Source organism: Scyliorhinus torazame, chromosome 6 (genome assembly GCF_047496885.1).
Source record: "Scyliorhinus torazame isolate Kashiwa2021f chromosome 6, sScyTor2.1, whole genome shotgun sequence".
In the NCBI taxonomy this organism is placed as follows: Eukaryota; Metazoa; Chordata; class Chondrichthyes; order Carcharhiniformes; family Scyliorhinidae; genus Scyliorhinus; species Scyliorhinus torazame.
Genome location: NC_092712.1, coordinates 15,156,725 through 15,173,825, shown reverse-complemented (window position 1 = coordinate 15,173,825; position 17,101 = coordinate 15,156,725). Strand labels below are relative to the sequence as shown.

At 47.4% G+C, this 17,101-nt stretch overlaps 1 protein-coding gene across 2 annotated transcripts in view; it reads right to left on the bottom strand.

Annotated features, from left to right (window-relative positions):
- Positions 1-17,101, bottom strand: part of zftraf1 (zinc finger TRAF-type containing 1) — a 220,038-nt gene that overhangs the window by 21,122 nt on the left and 181,815 nt on the right. For both annotated transcript variants that reach the window (XM_072507953.1, XM_072507951.1), the window contains exon 3: positions 11,305-11,516. In XM_072507953.1, the coding sequence (XP_072364054.1) occupies positions 11,305-11,516 (212 nt within the window). The remainder of the gene's footprint in view (positions 1-11,304; positions 11,517-17,101) is intronic.

The window sequence follows — 17,101 nt, the reverse complement described above, 5'->3', positions numbered from 1 at the left end:
TCAAACCCCATTCTCACCCACTCCCTGTGCTGTGTTAGTGTCTCAAACCCCCATTCTCACCCACTCCCTGTGCTGTGTTAGTGTCTCAAACCCCCATTCTCTCCCACTCCCTGTGCTGTGTTAGTGTCTCAAACCCCCATTCTCTCCCACTCCCTGTGCTGTGTTAGTGTCTCAAACCCCCATTCTCACCCACTACCTATGCTGTGTTAGTGTCTCAAACCTCCATTCTCTCTCACTCCCTTGCAGTGTTTGTGTCTCAAACCCCATTCTCACCCACTCCCTGTGCTGTGTTAGTGTCTCAAACCCCCATTCTCTCCCACTCCCTGTGCTGTGTTAGTGTCTCAAACCCCATTCTCACCCACTCCCTGTGCTGTGTTCGTGTCTCAAACCCCCATTCTCTCCCACTCCCTGTGCTGTGTTAGTGTCTCAAACCCCCATTCTCCCCCTGTACTGTGTTAGTGTCTCAAACCCCCATTCTCCCACTGTACTGTGTTAGTGTCTCAAACCCCCATTCTCCCCCTGTACTGTGTTAGTGTCTCAAACTCCCATTCTCTCTCACTCCCTTGCAGTGTTTGTGTCTCAAACCCCATTCTCACCCACTCCCTGTGCTGTGTTAGTGTCTCAAACCCCCATTCTCTCCCACTCCCTGTGCTCTGTTAGTGTCTCAAACCCCCATTCTCCCCCTGTACTGTGTTAGTGTCTCAAACCCCCATTCTCCCCCTGTACGGTGTTAGTGTCTCAAACTCCCATTCTCTCCCACTCCCTTGCAGTGTTAGTGTCTCAAACCCCATTCTCACCCACTCCCTGTGCTGTGTTAGTGTCTCAAACCCCCATTCTCACCCACTCCCTGTGCTGTGTTAGTGTCTCAAACCCCCATTCTCTCCCACTCCCTGTGCTGTGTTAGTGTCTCAAACCCCCATTCTCTCCCACTCCCTGTGCTGTGTTAGTGTCTCAAACCCCCATTCTCTCCCACTCCCTGTGCTGTGTTAGTGTCTCAAACCCCCATTCTCCCCCTGTACTGTGTTAGTGTCTCAAACCCCCATTCTCCCACTGTACTGTGTTAGTGTCTCAAACCCCCATTCTCCCCCTGTACTGTGTTAGTGTCTCAAACTCCCATTCTCTCTCACTCCCTTGCAGTGTTTGTGTCTCAAACCCCATTCTCACCCACTCCCTGTGCTGTGTTAGTGTCTCAAACCCCCATTCTCTCCCACTCCCTGTGCTCTGTTAGTGTCTCAAACCCCCATTCTCCCCCTGTACTGTGTTAGTGTCTCAAACCCCCATTCTCCCCCTGTACGGTGTTAGTGTCTCAAACTCCCATTCTCTCCCACTCCCTTGCAGTGTTAGTGTCTCAAACCCCATTCTCACCCACTCCCTGTGCTGTGTTAGTGTCTCAAACCCCCATTCTCACCCACTCCCTGTGCTGTGTTAGTGTCTCAAACCCCCATTCTCTCCCACTCCCTGTGCTGTGTTAGTGTCTCAAACCCCCATTCTCTCCCACTCCCTGTGCTGTGTTAGTGTCTCAAACCCCCATTCTCCCCCTGTACTGTGTTAGTGTCTCAAACCCCCATTCTCCCACTGTACTGTGTTAGTGTCTCAAACCCCCATTCTCCCCCTGTACTGTGTTAGTGTCTCAAACTCCCATTCTCTCTCACTCCCTTGCAGTGTTTGTGTCTCAAACCCCATTCTCACCCACTCCCTGTGCTGTGTTAGTGTCTCAAACCCCCATTCTCTCCCACTCCCTGTGCTCTGTTAGTGTCTCAAACCCCCATTCTCCCCCTGTACTGTGTTAGTGTCTCAAACCCCCATTCTCCCCCTGTACGGTGTTAGTGTCTCAAACTCCCATTCTCTCCCACTCCCTTTCAGTGTTAGTGTCTCAAACCCCATTCTCACCCACTCCCTGTGCTGTGTTAGTGTCTCAAACCCCCATTCTCACCCACTCCCTGTGCTGTGTTAGTGTCTCAAACCCCCATTCTCTCCCACTCCCTGTGCTGTGTTAGTGTCTCAAACCCCCATTCTCTCCCACTCCCTGTGCTGTGTTAGTGTCTCAAACCCCCATTCTCACCCACTACCTATGCTGTGTTAGTGTCTCAAACCTCCATTCTCTCTCACTCCCTTGCAGTGTTTGTGTCTCAAACCCCATTCTCACCCACTCCCTGTGCTGTGTTAGTGTCTCAAACCCCCATTCTCTCCCACTCCCTGTGCTGTGTTAGTGTCTCAAACCCCATTCTCACCCACTCCCTGTGCTGTGTTAGTGTCTCAAACCCCCATTCTCACCCACTCCCTGTGCTGTGTTCGTGTCTCAAACCCCCATTCTCTCCCACTCCCTGTGCTGTGTTAGTGTCTCAAACCCCCATTCTCTCCCACTACCTATGCTGTGTTAGTGTCTCAAACCTCCATTCTCTCCCACTACCTATGCTGTGTTAGTGTCTCAAACCCCCATTCTCACCCACTACCTATGCTGTGTTAGTGTCTCAAACCTCCATTCTCTCCCACTACCTATGCTGTGTTAGTGTCTCAAACCCCCATTCTCACCCACTACCTATGCTGTGTTAGTGTCTCAAACCTTCATTCTCCACCTGTACTGGGTTAGTGTCTCAAACCCCCATTCTCTCCCACTCCCTGTGCTGTGTTAGTGTCTCAAACCCCCATTCTCTCCCACTCCCTGTGCTGAGTTAGTGTCTCAAACCCCCATTCTCTCCCACTCCCTGTGCGGTGTTAGTGTCTCAAACCCCCATTCTCTCCCTGTGCTGTGTTAGTGTCTCAAACCCCATTTTAACCTCTCCGTCCTGTGTTAGTGTCTCAAACCCCCATTCTCTCCTACTCCCTGTGCAGTGTTAGTGTCTCAAACCCCATTCTCTCCCACTCCCTGTGCTGTGTTAGTGTCTCAAACCCCATTCTCTCCCACTCCCTGTGCTGTGTTAGTGTCTCAAACCCCATTCTCTCCCACTCCCTGTGCTGTGTTAGTGTCTCAAACCCCCATTCTCCCCCTGTGCTGTGTTAAGTGTCTCAAACCCCCATTCTCTCCTACTCCCTGTGCTGTGTTAGTGTCTCGAACCCCATTCTCTCCCACTCCCTGTGCTGTGTTAGTGTCTCAGACCCACATTCTCAACCACTACCTATGCTGTGTTAGTGTCTCAAACCTCCATTCTCTCCCACTCCCTATGCTGTGTTAGTGTCTCAAACCCCCATTCTCTCCCACTCCCTGTGCTGTGTTAGTGTCCCAAACCCCATTCTCTCCCTGTGCTGTGTTAGTGTCTCAAACCCCCATTCTCACCCACTCCCTGTGCTGTGTTAGTGTCTCAAACCCCCATTCTCACCCACTCCCTGTGCTGTGTTAGTGTCTCAAACCCCCATTCTCTCCCACTCCCTGTGCTGTGTTAGTGTCTCAAACCCCCATTCTCACCCACTCCCTGTGCTGTGTTAGTGTCTCAAACCCCCATTCTCCCCTGTACTGTGTTAGTGTCTCAAACCCCCATTCTCACCCACTCCCTGTGCTGTGTTAGTGTCTCAAACCCCCATTCTCACCCACTCCCTGTGCTGTGTTAGTGTCTCAAACCCCATTCTCTCCCTGTGCTGTGTTAGTGTCTCAAACCCCCATTCTCACCCACTCCCTGTGCTGTGTTAGTGTCTCAAACCCCCATTCTCCCCCTGTACTGTGTTAGTGTCTCAAACCCCCATTCTCACCCACTCCCTGTGCTGTGTTAGTGTCTCAAACCCCCATTCTCACCCACTCCCTGTGCTGTGTTAGTGTCTCAAACCCCCATTCTCCCCCTGTGCTGTGTTAGTGTCTCAAACCCCCATTCTCCACCTGTACTGGGTTAGTGTCTCAAACCCCCATTCTCTCCCACTCCCTGTGCTGTGTTAGTGTCTCAAACCCCCATTCTCTCCCACTCCCTGTGCTGAGTTAGTGTCTCAAACCCCCATTCTCTCCCACTCCCTGTGCGGTGTTAGTGTCTCAAACCCCCATTCTCTCCCTGTGCTGTGTTAGTGTCTCAAACCCCATTCTCACCCACTCCGTGCTGTGTTAGTGTCTCAAACCCCCATTCTCTCCTACTCCCTGTGCAGTGTTAGTGTCTCAAACCCCATTCTCTCCCACTCCCTGTGCTGTGTTAGTGTCTCAAACCCCATTCTCTCCCACTCCCTGTGCTGTGTTAGTGTCTCAAACCCCATTCTCTCCCACTCCCTGTGCTGTGTTAGTGTCTCAAACCCCCATTCTCCCCCTGTGCTGTGTTAAGTGTCTCAAACCCCCATTCTCTCCTACTCCCTGTGCAGTGTTAGTGTCTCGAACCCCATTCTCTCCCACTCCCTGTGCTGTGTTAGTGTCTCAAACCCCATTCTCTTACACTCCCTGTGCTGTGTTAGTGTCTCAAACCCCATTCTCTCCCACTCCCTGTGCTGTGTTAGTGTCTCAAACCCCCATTCTCTCCCACTCCCTGTGCTGAGTTAGTGTCTCAAACCCCCATTCTCTCCCACTCCCTGTGCGGTGTTAGTGTCTCAAACCCCCATTCTCTCCCTGTGCTGTGTTAGTGTCTCAAACCCCATTCTCACCCACTCCGTGCTGTGTTAGTGTCTCAAACCCCCATTCACTCCTACTCCCTGTGCAGTGTTAGTGTCTCAAACCCCCATTCTCCCCCGGTCCCTGTGCTGTGTTAGTGTCTCAAACCCCCATTCCCACCCACTCCCTGTACTGTGTTACTGTCTCAAACCCCCATTCTCACCCACTCCCTGTGCTGTGTTAGTGTCTCAAACCCCCATTCTCTCCCACTCCCTGTGCTGTGTTAGTGTCTCAAACCCCCATTCTCCCCCTGTACTGTGTTAGTGTCTCAAACCCCATTCTCTCCCACTCCCTGTGCTGTGCTAGTGTCTCAGACCCCCATTCTCACCCACTCCCTGTGCAGTGTTAGTGTCTCAAACCCCCATTCTCACCCACTCCCTGTGCTGTGTTAGTGTCTCAAACCCCCATTCTCCCCCTGTACTGTGTTAGTGTCTCAAACTCGCATTCTCTCTCACTCCCTTGCAGTGTTTGTGTCTCACACCCCATTCTCACCCACTCCCTGTGCTGTGTTAGTGTCTCAAACCCCCATTCTCTCCCACTCCCTGTGCTCTGTTAGTGTCTCAAACCCCCATTCTCCCCCTGTACTGTGTTAGTGTCTCAAACCCCCATTCTCCCCCTGTACGGTGTTAGTGTCTCAAACTCCCATTCTCTCCCACTCCCTTGCAGTGTTAGTGTCTCAAACCCCATTCTCACCCACTCCCTGTGCTGTGTTAGTGTCTCAAACCCCCATTCTCACCCACTCCCTGTGCTGTGTTAGTGTCTCAAACCCCCATTCTCTCCCACTCCCTGTGCTGTGTTAGTGTCTCAAACCCCCATTCTCTCCCACTCCCTGTGCTGTGTTAGTGTCTCAAACCCCCATTCTCCCCCTGTACTGTGTTAGTGTCTCAAACTCCCATTCTCTCTCACTCCCTTGCAGTGTTTGTGTCTCAAACCCCATTCTCACCCACTCCCTGTGCTGTGTTAGTGTCTCAAACCCCCATTCTCTCCCACTCCCTGTGCTCTGTTAGTGTCTCAAACCCCCATTCTCCCCCTGTACTGTGTTAGTGTCTCAAACCCCCATTCTCCACCTGTACGGTGTTAGTGTCTCAAACTCCCATTCTCTCCCACTCCCTTGCAGTGTTAGTGTCTCAAACCCCATTCTCACCCACTCCCTGTGCTGTGTTAGTGTCTCAAACCCCCATTCTCACCCACTCCCTGTGCTGTGTTAGTGTCTCAAACCCCCATTCTCTCCCACTCCCTGTGCTGTGTTAGTGTCTCAAACCCCCATTCTCTCCCACTCCCTGTGCTGTGTTAGTGTCTCAAACCCCCATTCTCACCCACTACCTATGCTGTGTTAGTGTCTCAAACCTCCATTCTCTCTCACTCCCTTGCAGTGTTTGTGTCTCAAACCCCATTCTCACCCACTCCCTGTGCTGTGTTAGTGTCTCAAACCCCCATTCTCTCCCACTCCCTGTGCTGTGTTAGTGTCTCAAACCCCCATTCTCCCCCTGTACTGTGTTAGTGTCTCAAACCCCCATTCTCCACCTGTACTGGGTTAGTGTCTCAAACCCCCATTCTCTCCCACTCCCTGTGCTGTGTTAGTGTCTCAAACCCCCATTCTCTCCCACTCCCTGTGCTGAGTTAGTGTCTCAAACCCCCATTCTCTCCCACTCCCTGTGCGGTGTTAGTGTCTCAAACCCCCATTCTCTCCCTGTGCTGTGTTAGTGTCTCAAACCCCATTCTCACCCACTCCGTGCTGTGTTAGTGTCTCAAACCCCCATTCTCTCCTACTCCCTGTGCAGTGTTAGTGTCTCAAACCCCATTCTCTCCCACTCCCTGTGCTGTGTTAGTGTCTCAAACCCCATTCTCTCCCACTCCCTGTGCTGTGTTAGTGTCTCAAACCCCATTCTCTCCCACTCCCTGTGCTGTGTTAGTGTCTCAAACCGCCATTCTCCCCCTGTGCTGTGTTAAGTGTCTCAAACCCCCATTCTCTCCTACTCCCTGTGCAGTGTTAGTGTCTCGAACCCCATTCTCTCCCACTCCCTGTGCTGTGTTAGTGTCTCAAACCCCATTCTCTTACACTCCCTGTGCTGTGTTAGTGTCTCAAACCCCATTCTCTCCCACTCCCTGTGCTGTGTTAGTGTCTCAAACCCCCATTCTCTCCCACTCCCTGTGCTGAGTTAGTGTCTCAAACCCCCATTCTCTCCCACTCCCTGTGCGGTGTTAGTGTCTCAAACCCCCATTCTCTCCCTGTGCTGTGTTAGTGTCTCAAACCCCATTCTCACCCACTCCGTGCTGTGTTAGTGTCTCAAACCCCCATTCTCTCCTACTCCCTGTGCAGTGTTAGTGTCTCAAACCCCCATTCTCCCCCGGTCCCTGTGCTGTGTTAGTGTCTCAAACCCCCATTCTCCCCCTGTGCTGTGTTAGTGTCTCAAACCCCCATTCTCACCCACTCCCTATGCTGTGTTCGTGTCTCAAACCCCCATTCTCTCCCACTCCCTGTGCTGTGTTAGTGTCTCAAACCCCCATTCTCTCCCTGTGCTGTGTTAGTGTCTCAAACCCCCATTCTCCCCCGGTCCCTGTGCTGTTTTCACACAGGAAATCAATCGGAAGTGAGGATTGTATTTGGGGATAAAGGAAACTTTCTGAAGATGTACTCAGATCTAAAAGAAGGTTGGAAAAGCAAAAGAGCAAGAGATATCCAAAAAATAAGGCGGAGTAATGGAGAGCAAGTGGATGAGGAAGATAGGGAAGAGGAAGAGAGAACATCAGTGTCTATAGAGAGATAGACCGAGAGAGGGGGGGGGGGGGGGGAGAGAGAAAGGGAAGAAAGACAGAGAAAGAACAAGCGGGAAATGTAAGAACCAGGTTTCAGGGAATGACAATGGAGAAAGGAAGATGGTGGCTTCAGTGAATTGTGAATCAAATTTATATTATTATTCATCATATGGGGCCCAATCACTGCTTTTGCCATTAGTATCGGGCTCCAAACCCCAATCGCTGGATCTCCCTGCTCTAGGATCTCCAGCTACAGAATGGTGAGCAGTGCCTAACTTCTCCTACCTTCCTCCTGGTTCAGACACAGAGTGTGAGGCAAGATGTCTTCACCGGTTGGAAGGTGAAATTGAGAGAAAGGTCTTTCTCCAACACACATTCCCCAGTTCACTCCAGCACTGGTAAAAGGGATTTCCTCCCCATTTACCCAGCGGCCAGGGGTGTAGAAAGAGCTAAAAGAGAAAGGTTTTAATTTAAATTGGAATATTTTTTCATTATATAGTCATAAAAATGAAACAAGCATCTCCAAATATCCTCTCTCCAATGTTCCCACCCTGTGCTCCCTTCCCTCCCTAGTCCTCATTCACTCCCCTTCTATTCCCCCACATTCTCCTGATTTCTCAGTCTGAAGGTTCTTGTTTCAAGTCCACTGCTCTGTAAAGTGCCCTGAAATGACTTTGTGCATTTGCCAAGCTAGTTGTTATACCCTCAACATTTTGTCCCTAACAAACACTGCCATGTTATAGGTACATAGGAGCAGGAGGAGGTCATTCAGTCCATTGAGGCTGTTCCACCATTCAGTCAGATCCTGGCAGACTTGTACGTCAACCTCATTTTCCCGCCTTTGCTTTATCTTCCTCGAGACCCTTAACCAAAAGAAAGTCTATCGATCTCAGCCCAGAATCCACAGCTTTTTGTGGAAGGGAATTCTGGAGCTCGCTCACACCTTGTCTGAGGCAGTGCTTCTTGATTTTACCCTGAATGGCCTAGCTCCAACTTTTAAAACGACCCCTGATTGTTCTGGACGTCCTCATCCAAGGGAACCGTTTCTCTCTATCTATCCCATCAAATGCATTGTCTGAGATTGTGTTGGTGGCAGACTCATTTGTGGCTTTCAAAAGGGGATTGAATAAGCACCCAAACAGAAAAGAATTGCAGGTCTACGGGGAAAGTGACTTTTACATTTTAAAAAAATACTATATATCAATGACAGGTGAGGGGAACAAAGGTATGTTAGCTAAATTCGAAGATGAGACAAAGATAGGGAGGAAAGCATGTTGTGAAGAGGACATTGGGAGGTTGCAGATGGAGATAGATAGGTTGAGTAAGTGGACAAGGGCAAAAATCTGGCAGAGGGGTATAATGTGGGAAAATGTGAAGTTGTTCACTTTGGAAGGAAGAATAAAAAAGCAGAGTATTACTTTTTTAAATTTAGAGTATCCAATTATTTTTTAAATTCCAATTAAGGGGCAATTTAGTGAAGAATGAGGGGTGATTTGATTGAAGTCTATAAAATCCTGAACAGTATTGACAAGGTGGACGTGGAAAGGGTGTTTCCTCTTGTGGGTGAGTCCAGAACTAGGGGGCACTGATTTATAATTAGGGGTCGCCCTTTTAGGGCGGAGGGGAGGAGAATTTTTCTCTGAGGGCTGTGCGACTTTGGAACTCTCCACCTCAGAAGGCGGTGGAGGCAGGGTCACAGAATATTTTTAAGGAGGAGGCAGGTAGATTCTCGTTAGGCAAGGAAATCAAATGTTACTGTGGGTAGGAGGGAATCTGGAATTCAAAACCCAAACAGATAAGGCATTGTCTTATTAAATGGTGGACCTGGTTTTAGGGCCCGAATGACCTAATTCGTCCCCTACTTTGTATGTTCGTAAGCTGCCATTGGAGCAAGGGTCGAGAATCAAAGGACACCAATTTCAGCCAAAAGGAGCAATGGTGATATTAGGACAAACACAGCGAGTAGGCTGATTGTGTGGTGGAAATAGATAACATTTTTGGCTTTCAAAAGGGAATTGGATGAGCAGCAGAAGAGAGAACATGTGCAGAGCTCTGGAGAAAGGACAATGGGAGTGAGGCTGAGTAGCTCTTGCAGACAGCTGGCACGGACTGATTCTATTCTACGATTCAGTTCAATGGCTCTGTATTTAAAATTCCCCTCCACTACACACGTAGCAATCACATCATGGAACAGACTGTCGGCCCAACCAGCCTATGCTTGTTTTCATCCCCGAAAGCAGTGGTCCATGTGTCTGCCTTGTTCCTGTTACTCTTCGGTCCTCATTTCCTTCAATCGTCTATTTTTAAATGTTGGCACAGTCTCTGCTTCAGCCCATAATTATACAGCTTCACTATCCTGTAATTTTCCACCTAGCACTGCAAGGGAGACACTCCAATAATGCGATCCCGAATTCCCGACTCCTCACAGCTACCATGTTTCATCGCTGGTTGGCTTGAAATCTGACTCACTAAGCTACGATTACCAAACAATTCAATACAGCGAGCCATTTGTAGGGAGCATTCGTAGCGGTCCTTTCAACAGTCCATGTCAATCCAAAATATAAAAGGCTGAACTGTCCATAAACCGGCTACTGGGGGGATAAATCTACACTTCTGCGTGGTCTTCAACCTTTCAATCTCCATAAACGTGAGCTAAAAACGGTTCTATCTGTACCCTAACATGCACCATGTCCTGTTCATCCATCATTTCTGCAATCATTGACCTCCACTTGCTCCCGGTCTGCCAATGGTTCCAATTTAAAATTCCCATCCTTCTTTTCAAATCCATCCATGGCCTCGCTCCAGCTCCCCTGTTATTTTTGCCACTCGTGCAACCCTCCCAACATATATTTCTTCATTCCTCCAATTCTAGCCTCTTCTACCACCTTGGATCACTTCACTATAACAATGGTGGCGGCCGAGCTTTTGGCTATGCTCTGGAATTTCCTTCCTAAACCTCCCTGCCTCTCTCTTCTCCGTTAATACACCTCTTAAAATAACGTCTGTGACCAGGCTTTTGGTCACCTGTCCTAATACCTCCTTATGTGGCTCTGCGTCAAACCTTGTCTGCAAACGCCGGTCAAGCGGCATGGGACGTGTTAAAGGCGCTATATAAGTACAAATTGTGGTTGTTGACATTTACCCCTATTGTATTTATACAGAAAACACTAGTACAAACATTTCCATCAGTTTTGTTCTTAAGAAGTCACAACTGCCCAAATAAAGTGCGGGGATAACCCAGTTTCTAATAACTGAAGGATCCGTCACTGAGCCTCAGTCACTAGAGCCGGGAATGAATTACATTCAGTAACAGCTTCCAGCTTAATGAATTTTCCACTGCCCAGTGTCAGAGGTATTGAAAGGTCATGACTACACAACAGGCTGTGATATCAACAACTGGGTTATGGCAGTCCAGCAATTTCACGAATGGAACATTCCAAATGCCTGTTATCTTATAATTGCAGAATAAAATGATCATATTTTAAAATCAGGCGCCACCGGGAATCACGCTCAACAATCCTACAACCCTTTCATAGAAGCGAGGGTTAAACAGGAGGGCTGGACAGACCGGGTCATGGCTCTATACTGTAACCAAAGGGGAAACAGGTTTCTTTCACCCCCCCCACACCAGCCTCACCCAGAGCGGCCATTCATCACACCTTAGCCCAGGCAGCAATATGACGGGCAAGATATTCAACGTCAGAAGCATCACAGCTGAGCCTGATTGTGCCTGAGGTGCGGGGGAGGGGTTACTAGCCAGCCAGCAGGCTCCAGGATTGTTTAACTTATGCTGAACCAAGACCTGCTGAGGATGACTGCAGGCAGCCAACTGCTACTCTGCTGAGAATCAGCTATCAGCACAGAGTAGGAACTGAACCCAGGACGTTCCTGGTCTCTGCAGCTCAGTAGCCGGGGGGGGGGGGGGGGGGAGTGCCTTTCTGCAGGCAGAATATGAGCTTGGTGTAAATGATGAAAGCACAAGCCACCCTTACCTGTGTATCCTATTTTCTCAAAGCTAAGCAGGTTGAAAATGCTATTGTAGAGTTGCATCTCCTTCTTGTGGTTTTGGTCCATTTCGTCCAAGATCTCCATCAGTTCGTTGCCGGTTTTGGTAGGGTGGCCACATTCCCCCTCATGAGCAGTTAGCTCATGGAATGGCCCCTGCCACGGGCATCCGATCCGCTTGTATTTACACAGTGTCACTCTGGCATGAGGAGGGAGAAAAAGAACACAGCAGGTTAATAAATGGCATCTCGAGTACTTACACAGTCACAGACCAAAAGGTGGACATTTTCAGAACGTCCAAATCACTCTTCAGCCAAAGAACAGCTTTGCATCCAGTTCTGGTCACCTCAATTTCAGAAGGTGAGGGTCCTTGAGAGTGTGACAAGGACATTAACCAGAGTGGTTCCCGGGATGGTGGGAGGAGGGTTTAGTTACAAGGTTAGGTTGGAAAGGCTGGGGTTCTTCTCCTTGGAGTTCAGGAGATTGAGGAAGATTTGATAGAGGTGTACAAGATTATGAAAGGCTTACATATGGTAAACAAGACATTTCCCATTAGCTGATGGTATAAGGACTAGAGGAGACAAATTTATGATTTAGGGTAAGGGATGCGGAGGGAATATGAGGAAGAGCTTTTTTTTACACAGCGAGTGATAATGACCTGGAACTTATTTCTCCATGAGGATGGTGTAAGTGGAAATGATTCGCAATTTGAAAAGGAAATTGGATAGATGACTTGATAAATGACTTGGAAGAACTAAACTTGTAGGGCTACGGGGATTGAAAAGAGTAGTGGGATTGGCTGGATAGCTCTGCGAGGATCTGGCATATAGTCGGTGGGCCAAATGGTCTCCTGTACTGAAAACAACTCTATGACTCTAGGTACTTTTGAAATGTAGTCACTATTGCAATTAGGAAACACAGCAGCCAATTTGTGGTGTTGGTTAAGGGATAGCTAGGACACTGGGGATAACTCCCCTGCTCTTCTTTCAAATAACGGCATGGGATCTTTTATGTCCAACTGAAAGGGCAGTTGGAGCCTTGGGTTAATATCTCATTGGAAAAATAGCATCTTTCCTGCAAGTACTGTACTGGGAGTATCAGCCTGGATTATGAGCTCGGGTCCCTGGAGCAAGACTTGAAACAAGAACCTTCTGACTTAGAGATGAGAGTGCCAGCTAAAAGTAATTAATGATCAAAATGAACTCTCCCATCACCAGTTCTGTCAAGATTTCGAGGCCCTTCGACCGATCGGAATTGTACTCCCACTGCACATAAACACACGAATGCTAATACCCACTCCTACATCGTTTTATGTGCACTGCCAGATGATAAATGACTCAGGCAGGTCTTTGCCCATGCCCGCAAGAAGGCTGAAAGTAGTATAAAGGCAGAGCTTCAACAGTTTGAAAAGGAAATCCTAACCTTCCCACTGACGTTTCCAGCACTATTCTTTAAATTTGATCATTGGAAATAATCTTTCATCATTTTCTCTCTCAACATCTGTCGTAATTTCCAGTTCTCCTGGGAATGCCCCCTTGATTTTCCCCTGCTCTGGTATACACAAGTATCTCAGAATCGCTCATGAGTGGTGTCAACCGCTTTGCACATCTAGTTGTTTCTGCTTCTCATATCTCCTCAAGAATTGGATTCCCAAAGCATCCAATGGCCTAACCGACGCTGTGTGGTTTAATGATTGCTTCCCTATATTCACTATTTTCCTGTATATAAAACTCAGGATACCAGCTGACCTGCAAAGGCTTTCACCGCCTGCAATCCCACTTTTCAAGATTGGTATATTGGCGGACCTGTGGGTCTATGCACCTGTGCCCCGAGACGTGTGTGTAAGCCTGAATCTGTGTACTCGTACTCCCAACCCTCCCTTCCTCCTCTCCCTGAGAAATGTTGCAGTTTTTTTTCATTTTCTGTTATTTGTCCAAGAGGAGATGGTGTCGAAGTGGTGATGTCACTGGAGTAATCCACTAGCCCAGGCTAACACTCTGGGGACATAGGTGGAAATGCAACAGGTGGAATTTAAATTCAATTAACTAATAAACTAGTCTCATATTACAGATAGAACTTGTGTGGTCCCTTTCAGCCTGAATCAGGATGTTTATGGGTAAGGTTTGTGTATTTTCTCATTTCAATGTAGACAACCTAAATGTTGCACCGTGCACCATTTGTAATGACCGTTATGAAATGTCTGTAATGTTTCTTTGACTGTATTGAAGCACCTCAGAATGCGACGTGATCTAAGTAGAAAACCTCAATATTATTGCACTTTGTATGACGGCTATTTTGAAATGTTTGTAATGTTCTTTCAGATATTTCACGAATAAAGTATATTTTTGCAAAAAAAAAGTTTTTTTCCTGATTTCAAATAAATTCCAGCAGCAGGCTTGCTGCTGATTTAAAAAATAAAGAGGGTTATTTATTATCACACATTCGCCCTGGATGTTTGAATCACAACTTCTCAATCACTTGTCTCACTCACACTATCACACAGGCAAAGGTTAGATACAGAAGGAGTTAAATTTGTACTCATAAAAATGGAATTTATAATTCAGTCATTATATCGATACCTTCTTGGCTGAATTGATACTTTAGTTGGAGTGAAGGTCTGTTGAGATAAAGGATCTCATGAAGCTGCAAAGCTTCTTATAGACGAATAGCCAGGAGGTTGGTTTTCAGGTGGTCTTTGAATCTGGATCAAATACAGCACCTTGACTGCATTCGAAAACTTTCAGTTATGATGATTCAGATGTTTCTCACTGCCAGATTTGCTTTTCGGGTTGAATTGTACTGTAATCCCGGAAAGTTAGTTTCAGTCACGTGACTGCAGGGTTAACTTCTGGGGTCCAGACTACCTCGATACAATAGCAGTTGACAATGGTCATTCTCTTGTATCTCTGACTCAACTTTTACATAGATTTGGAGTTGGGGACCAAGGGCAATGTGTCCAAGTTTGCAGACGACACTTAAGATAAGTGGTAAAGCAAAAAGTGCAGAGGATACTGGAAGTCTGCAGAGGGATTTGGATAGGCTAAGTGAATGGGCTAGGGTCTGGCAGATGGAATACAATGTTGACAAATTGTGAGGTTATCCATTTTGGTAGGAATAACAGCAAAAGGGATTATTATTTAAATGGTAAAATATTAAAACATGCTGCTGTGCAGAGAGACCTGGGTGTGCTAGTGCATGAGTCACAAAAAGTTGGTTTACAGGTGCAACAGGTGATTAAGAAGGCAAATGGAATTTTGTCCTTCATTGCTAGAGGGATGGAGTTTAAGACTAGAGAGGTTATGCTGCAATTGTATAAGGTGTTAGTGAGGCCACACCTGGAGTATTGTGTTCAGTTTTGGTCTCCTTACTTGAGAAAGGATGTACTGGCACTGGAGGGTCTGCAGAGGAGATTCACTAGGTTAATCCCAGAGCTGAAGGGGTTGGATTACGAGGAGAGGTTGAGTAGACTGGGACTGTACTCGTTGGAATTTAGAAGGATGAGGGGGATCTTATAGAAACATATAAAATTATGAAGGGAATAGATAGGATAGATGTGGGCAGGTAGTTTCCACTGGCGGGTGAAAGCAGAACTAGGAGGCATAGCCTCAAAATAAGGGGAAGCAGATTTAAGACTGAGTTTAGGAGGAGCGTCTTCACCCAAAGGGTTGTGAATCTATGGAATTCCTTGCCCAGTGGAGCAGTAGAGGCTCCTTCATTAAATGTTTTTAAGATAAAGATAGATAGTTTTTTGAAGAATAAAGGGATTAAGGGTTATGGTGTTCGGGCTGGAAAGTGGAGCTGAGTCCACCAAAGATCAGCCATGATCTCACTGAATGGTGGAGCAGGCTCGAGGGGCCAGATGGCCTATTCCTGCTCCTAGTTCTTATGTTCTTTGTTCAATATGGCACTCAGAGGCTCTGTACATCTCCTATTCCTCAAATGGGGGTTCACCCTTGCACAATGAGATGTTTAAATCTCACAGGTGATTATGAAGTACCCTTATTCACGTCAATGTTTAACTAAGCATTGGCCACAAAATCAACTACTGTCCGCAGTTTAAAAGTCCATAGTCGCATGTTAATTTGTGGCCACCTTAATTGAGTCGGTGGCATCTTCCACTAAGTATAATCTTCCTGTCCATAATATCCTCATTCTTGTACTGAGCATGACTCTCAGTAATGGTGACCATGAAACTATCACTGATTACCATAAAAATCCATCTGGTTTACCAATGTCTTTTAGAGAAATAGATTTGCCATCCTTACCTGGTCTGGCCTACATGTAACTCCAGACTCACAGCAATCCTAACTGCTCTCTGAAATGGCCCAGCAATCCACTCAGTTTGGGGAGAAATCAGCAATGGGCAACAAATGCTGGCCTTGCCAGCGATACCCACATCCCACAAAAGAATACATTTTTAAAGCCATAAGTTCTGATGATCAGCACTGTGGAGTCGCTATCCAGCTTCAACTGAAGGTTGCCAATGTGTGTCAAACCCTCCCACATTCCCATGGTCCAAAAATGCGCAAGTTAGATGGGGTTCTGGGGATAGGGTGGGGAAGTGGGCCTAAGTAGTGTGCTCTTTTGGAAGGTCAGTGCAGACTTGATGCTCCGAATAGCTTCCTTCTGCACTGTTTGGATTCTATGGATCACCTCTATGGCTATATCATTCCACAGGAAGTATAATGCCGAAGAGAGTTAGTAGTATGAGGGTGGGAGAGGGGAAGATGAGAGACCCGGGTAAGAGGTGAATTTGAAGAATTGGTTGAAGGTGTGGTCAAAGAATTAGATTTAGGTTACAGGTGGTTGATAAAAGAAAGCCTTGCCTTTCTATCGGACCTTTCATATTCTCAGGATGCCCCAAAGCCAATGACGTACTTTTGAAGTGTAGTCACTTCAAAATGTGATAGTTCAAGGTAATCTGTTTTGGCAATGTTAGACAGCCAGCTGAGTCAAAAAATGGCAACACATTATCAGGGAGGAATGTGAACAGCTATCGCTGGGTAAGTTGTAAGTCATGGATAGTGCAACTTGGGACAATGATAAGGAGATTAATTAAATCAAGTTGATTTGATTTGATTTGATTTATTATCACATGTACCGAAGTACAGTGAAAAGTACTTTTCTGTGGCCGAGGGAACGTACACAGTACGTACATAGTAGACAAAAGAATAGTCAACAGGGAACATTGACAAATGGTACATCGGCAAACAGTGATTGGTTACAGTGCAGAACAAGGGGCCAAACAAAGCAAATACATGAACAAGAGCAGCATAGGGCGCCGTGAATAGTGTCTTACAGGGAACAGATCAGTCCGAGGGGGAGTCGTTGAGGAGTCTTGTAGCTGTGGGGAAGAAGCTGTTCCTATGTCTGGATGCGAAAATCTATGATGCAAAAATCTTCAGACTTCTGTACCTTCTGCCTGAGGGAAGGGTCTGGAAGAAGGCAAAGCCTGGGTGGGAGGGGTCTCTGATAATGCTGTCTGCGTTCCTGAGGCAGAGGGAGGTGTAAACAGAATCAATGTGGGGGTGGCAAGCTTGTGCGATGCGTTGGGCTGAGTTCATCACACTGCAGTTTCTTGCGATCTTGGACTGAGCAGTTGCCATACCAGGCTGTGATGCAGCCGGGTAGGATGCTCTCTATCGCACATCTGTAGAAGTTTGTGAGAGTCGATGCAGACATGCCAAATTTCTTTAGCTTCCGTAGGAAGTAGAGATGTTGTTGGGCTTTCTTGACTGTTGCATCAACGTGAGTGGACCAGAATGGTGATGGTGACCCCCTGGA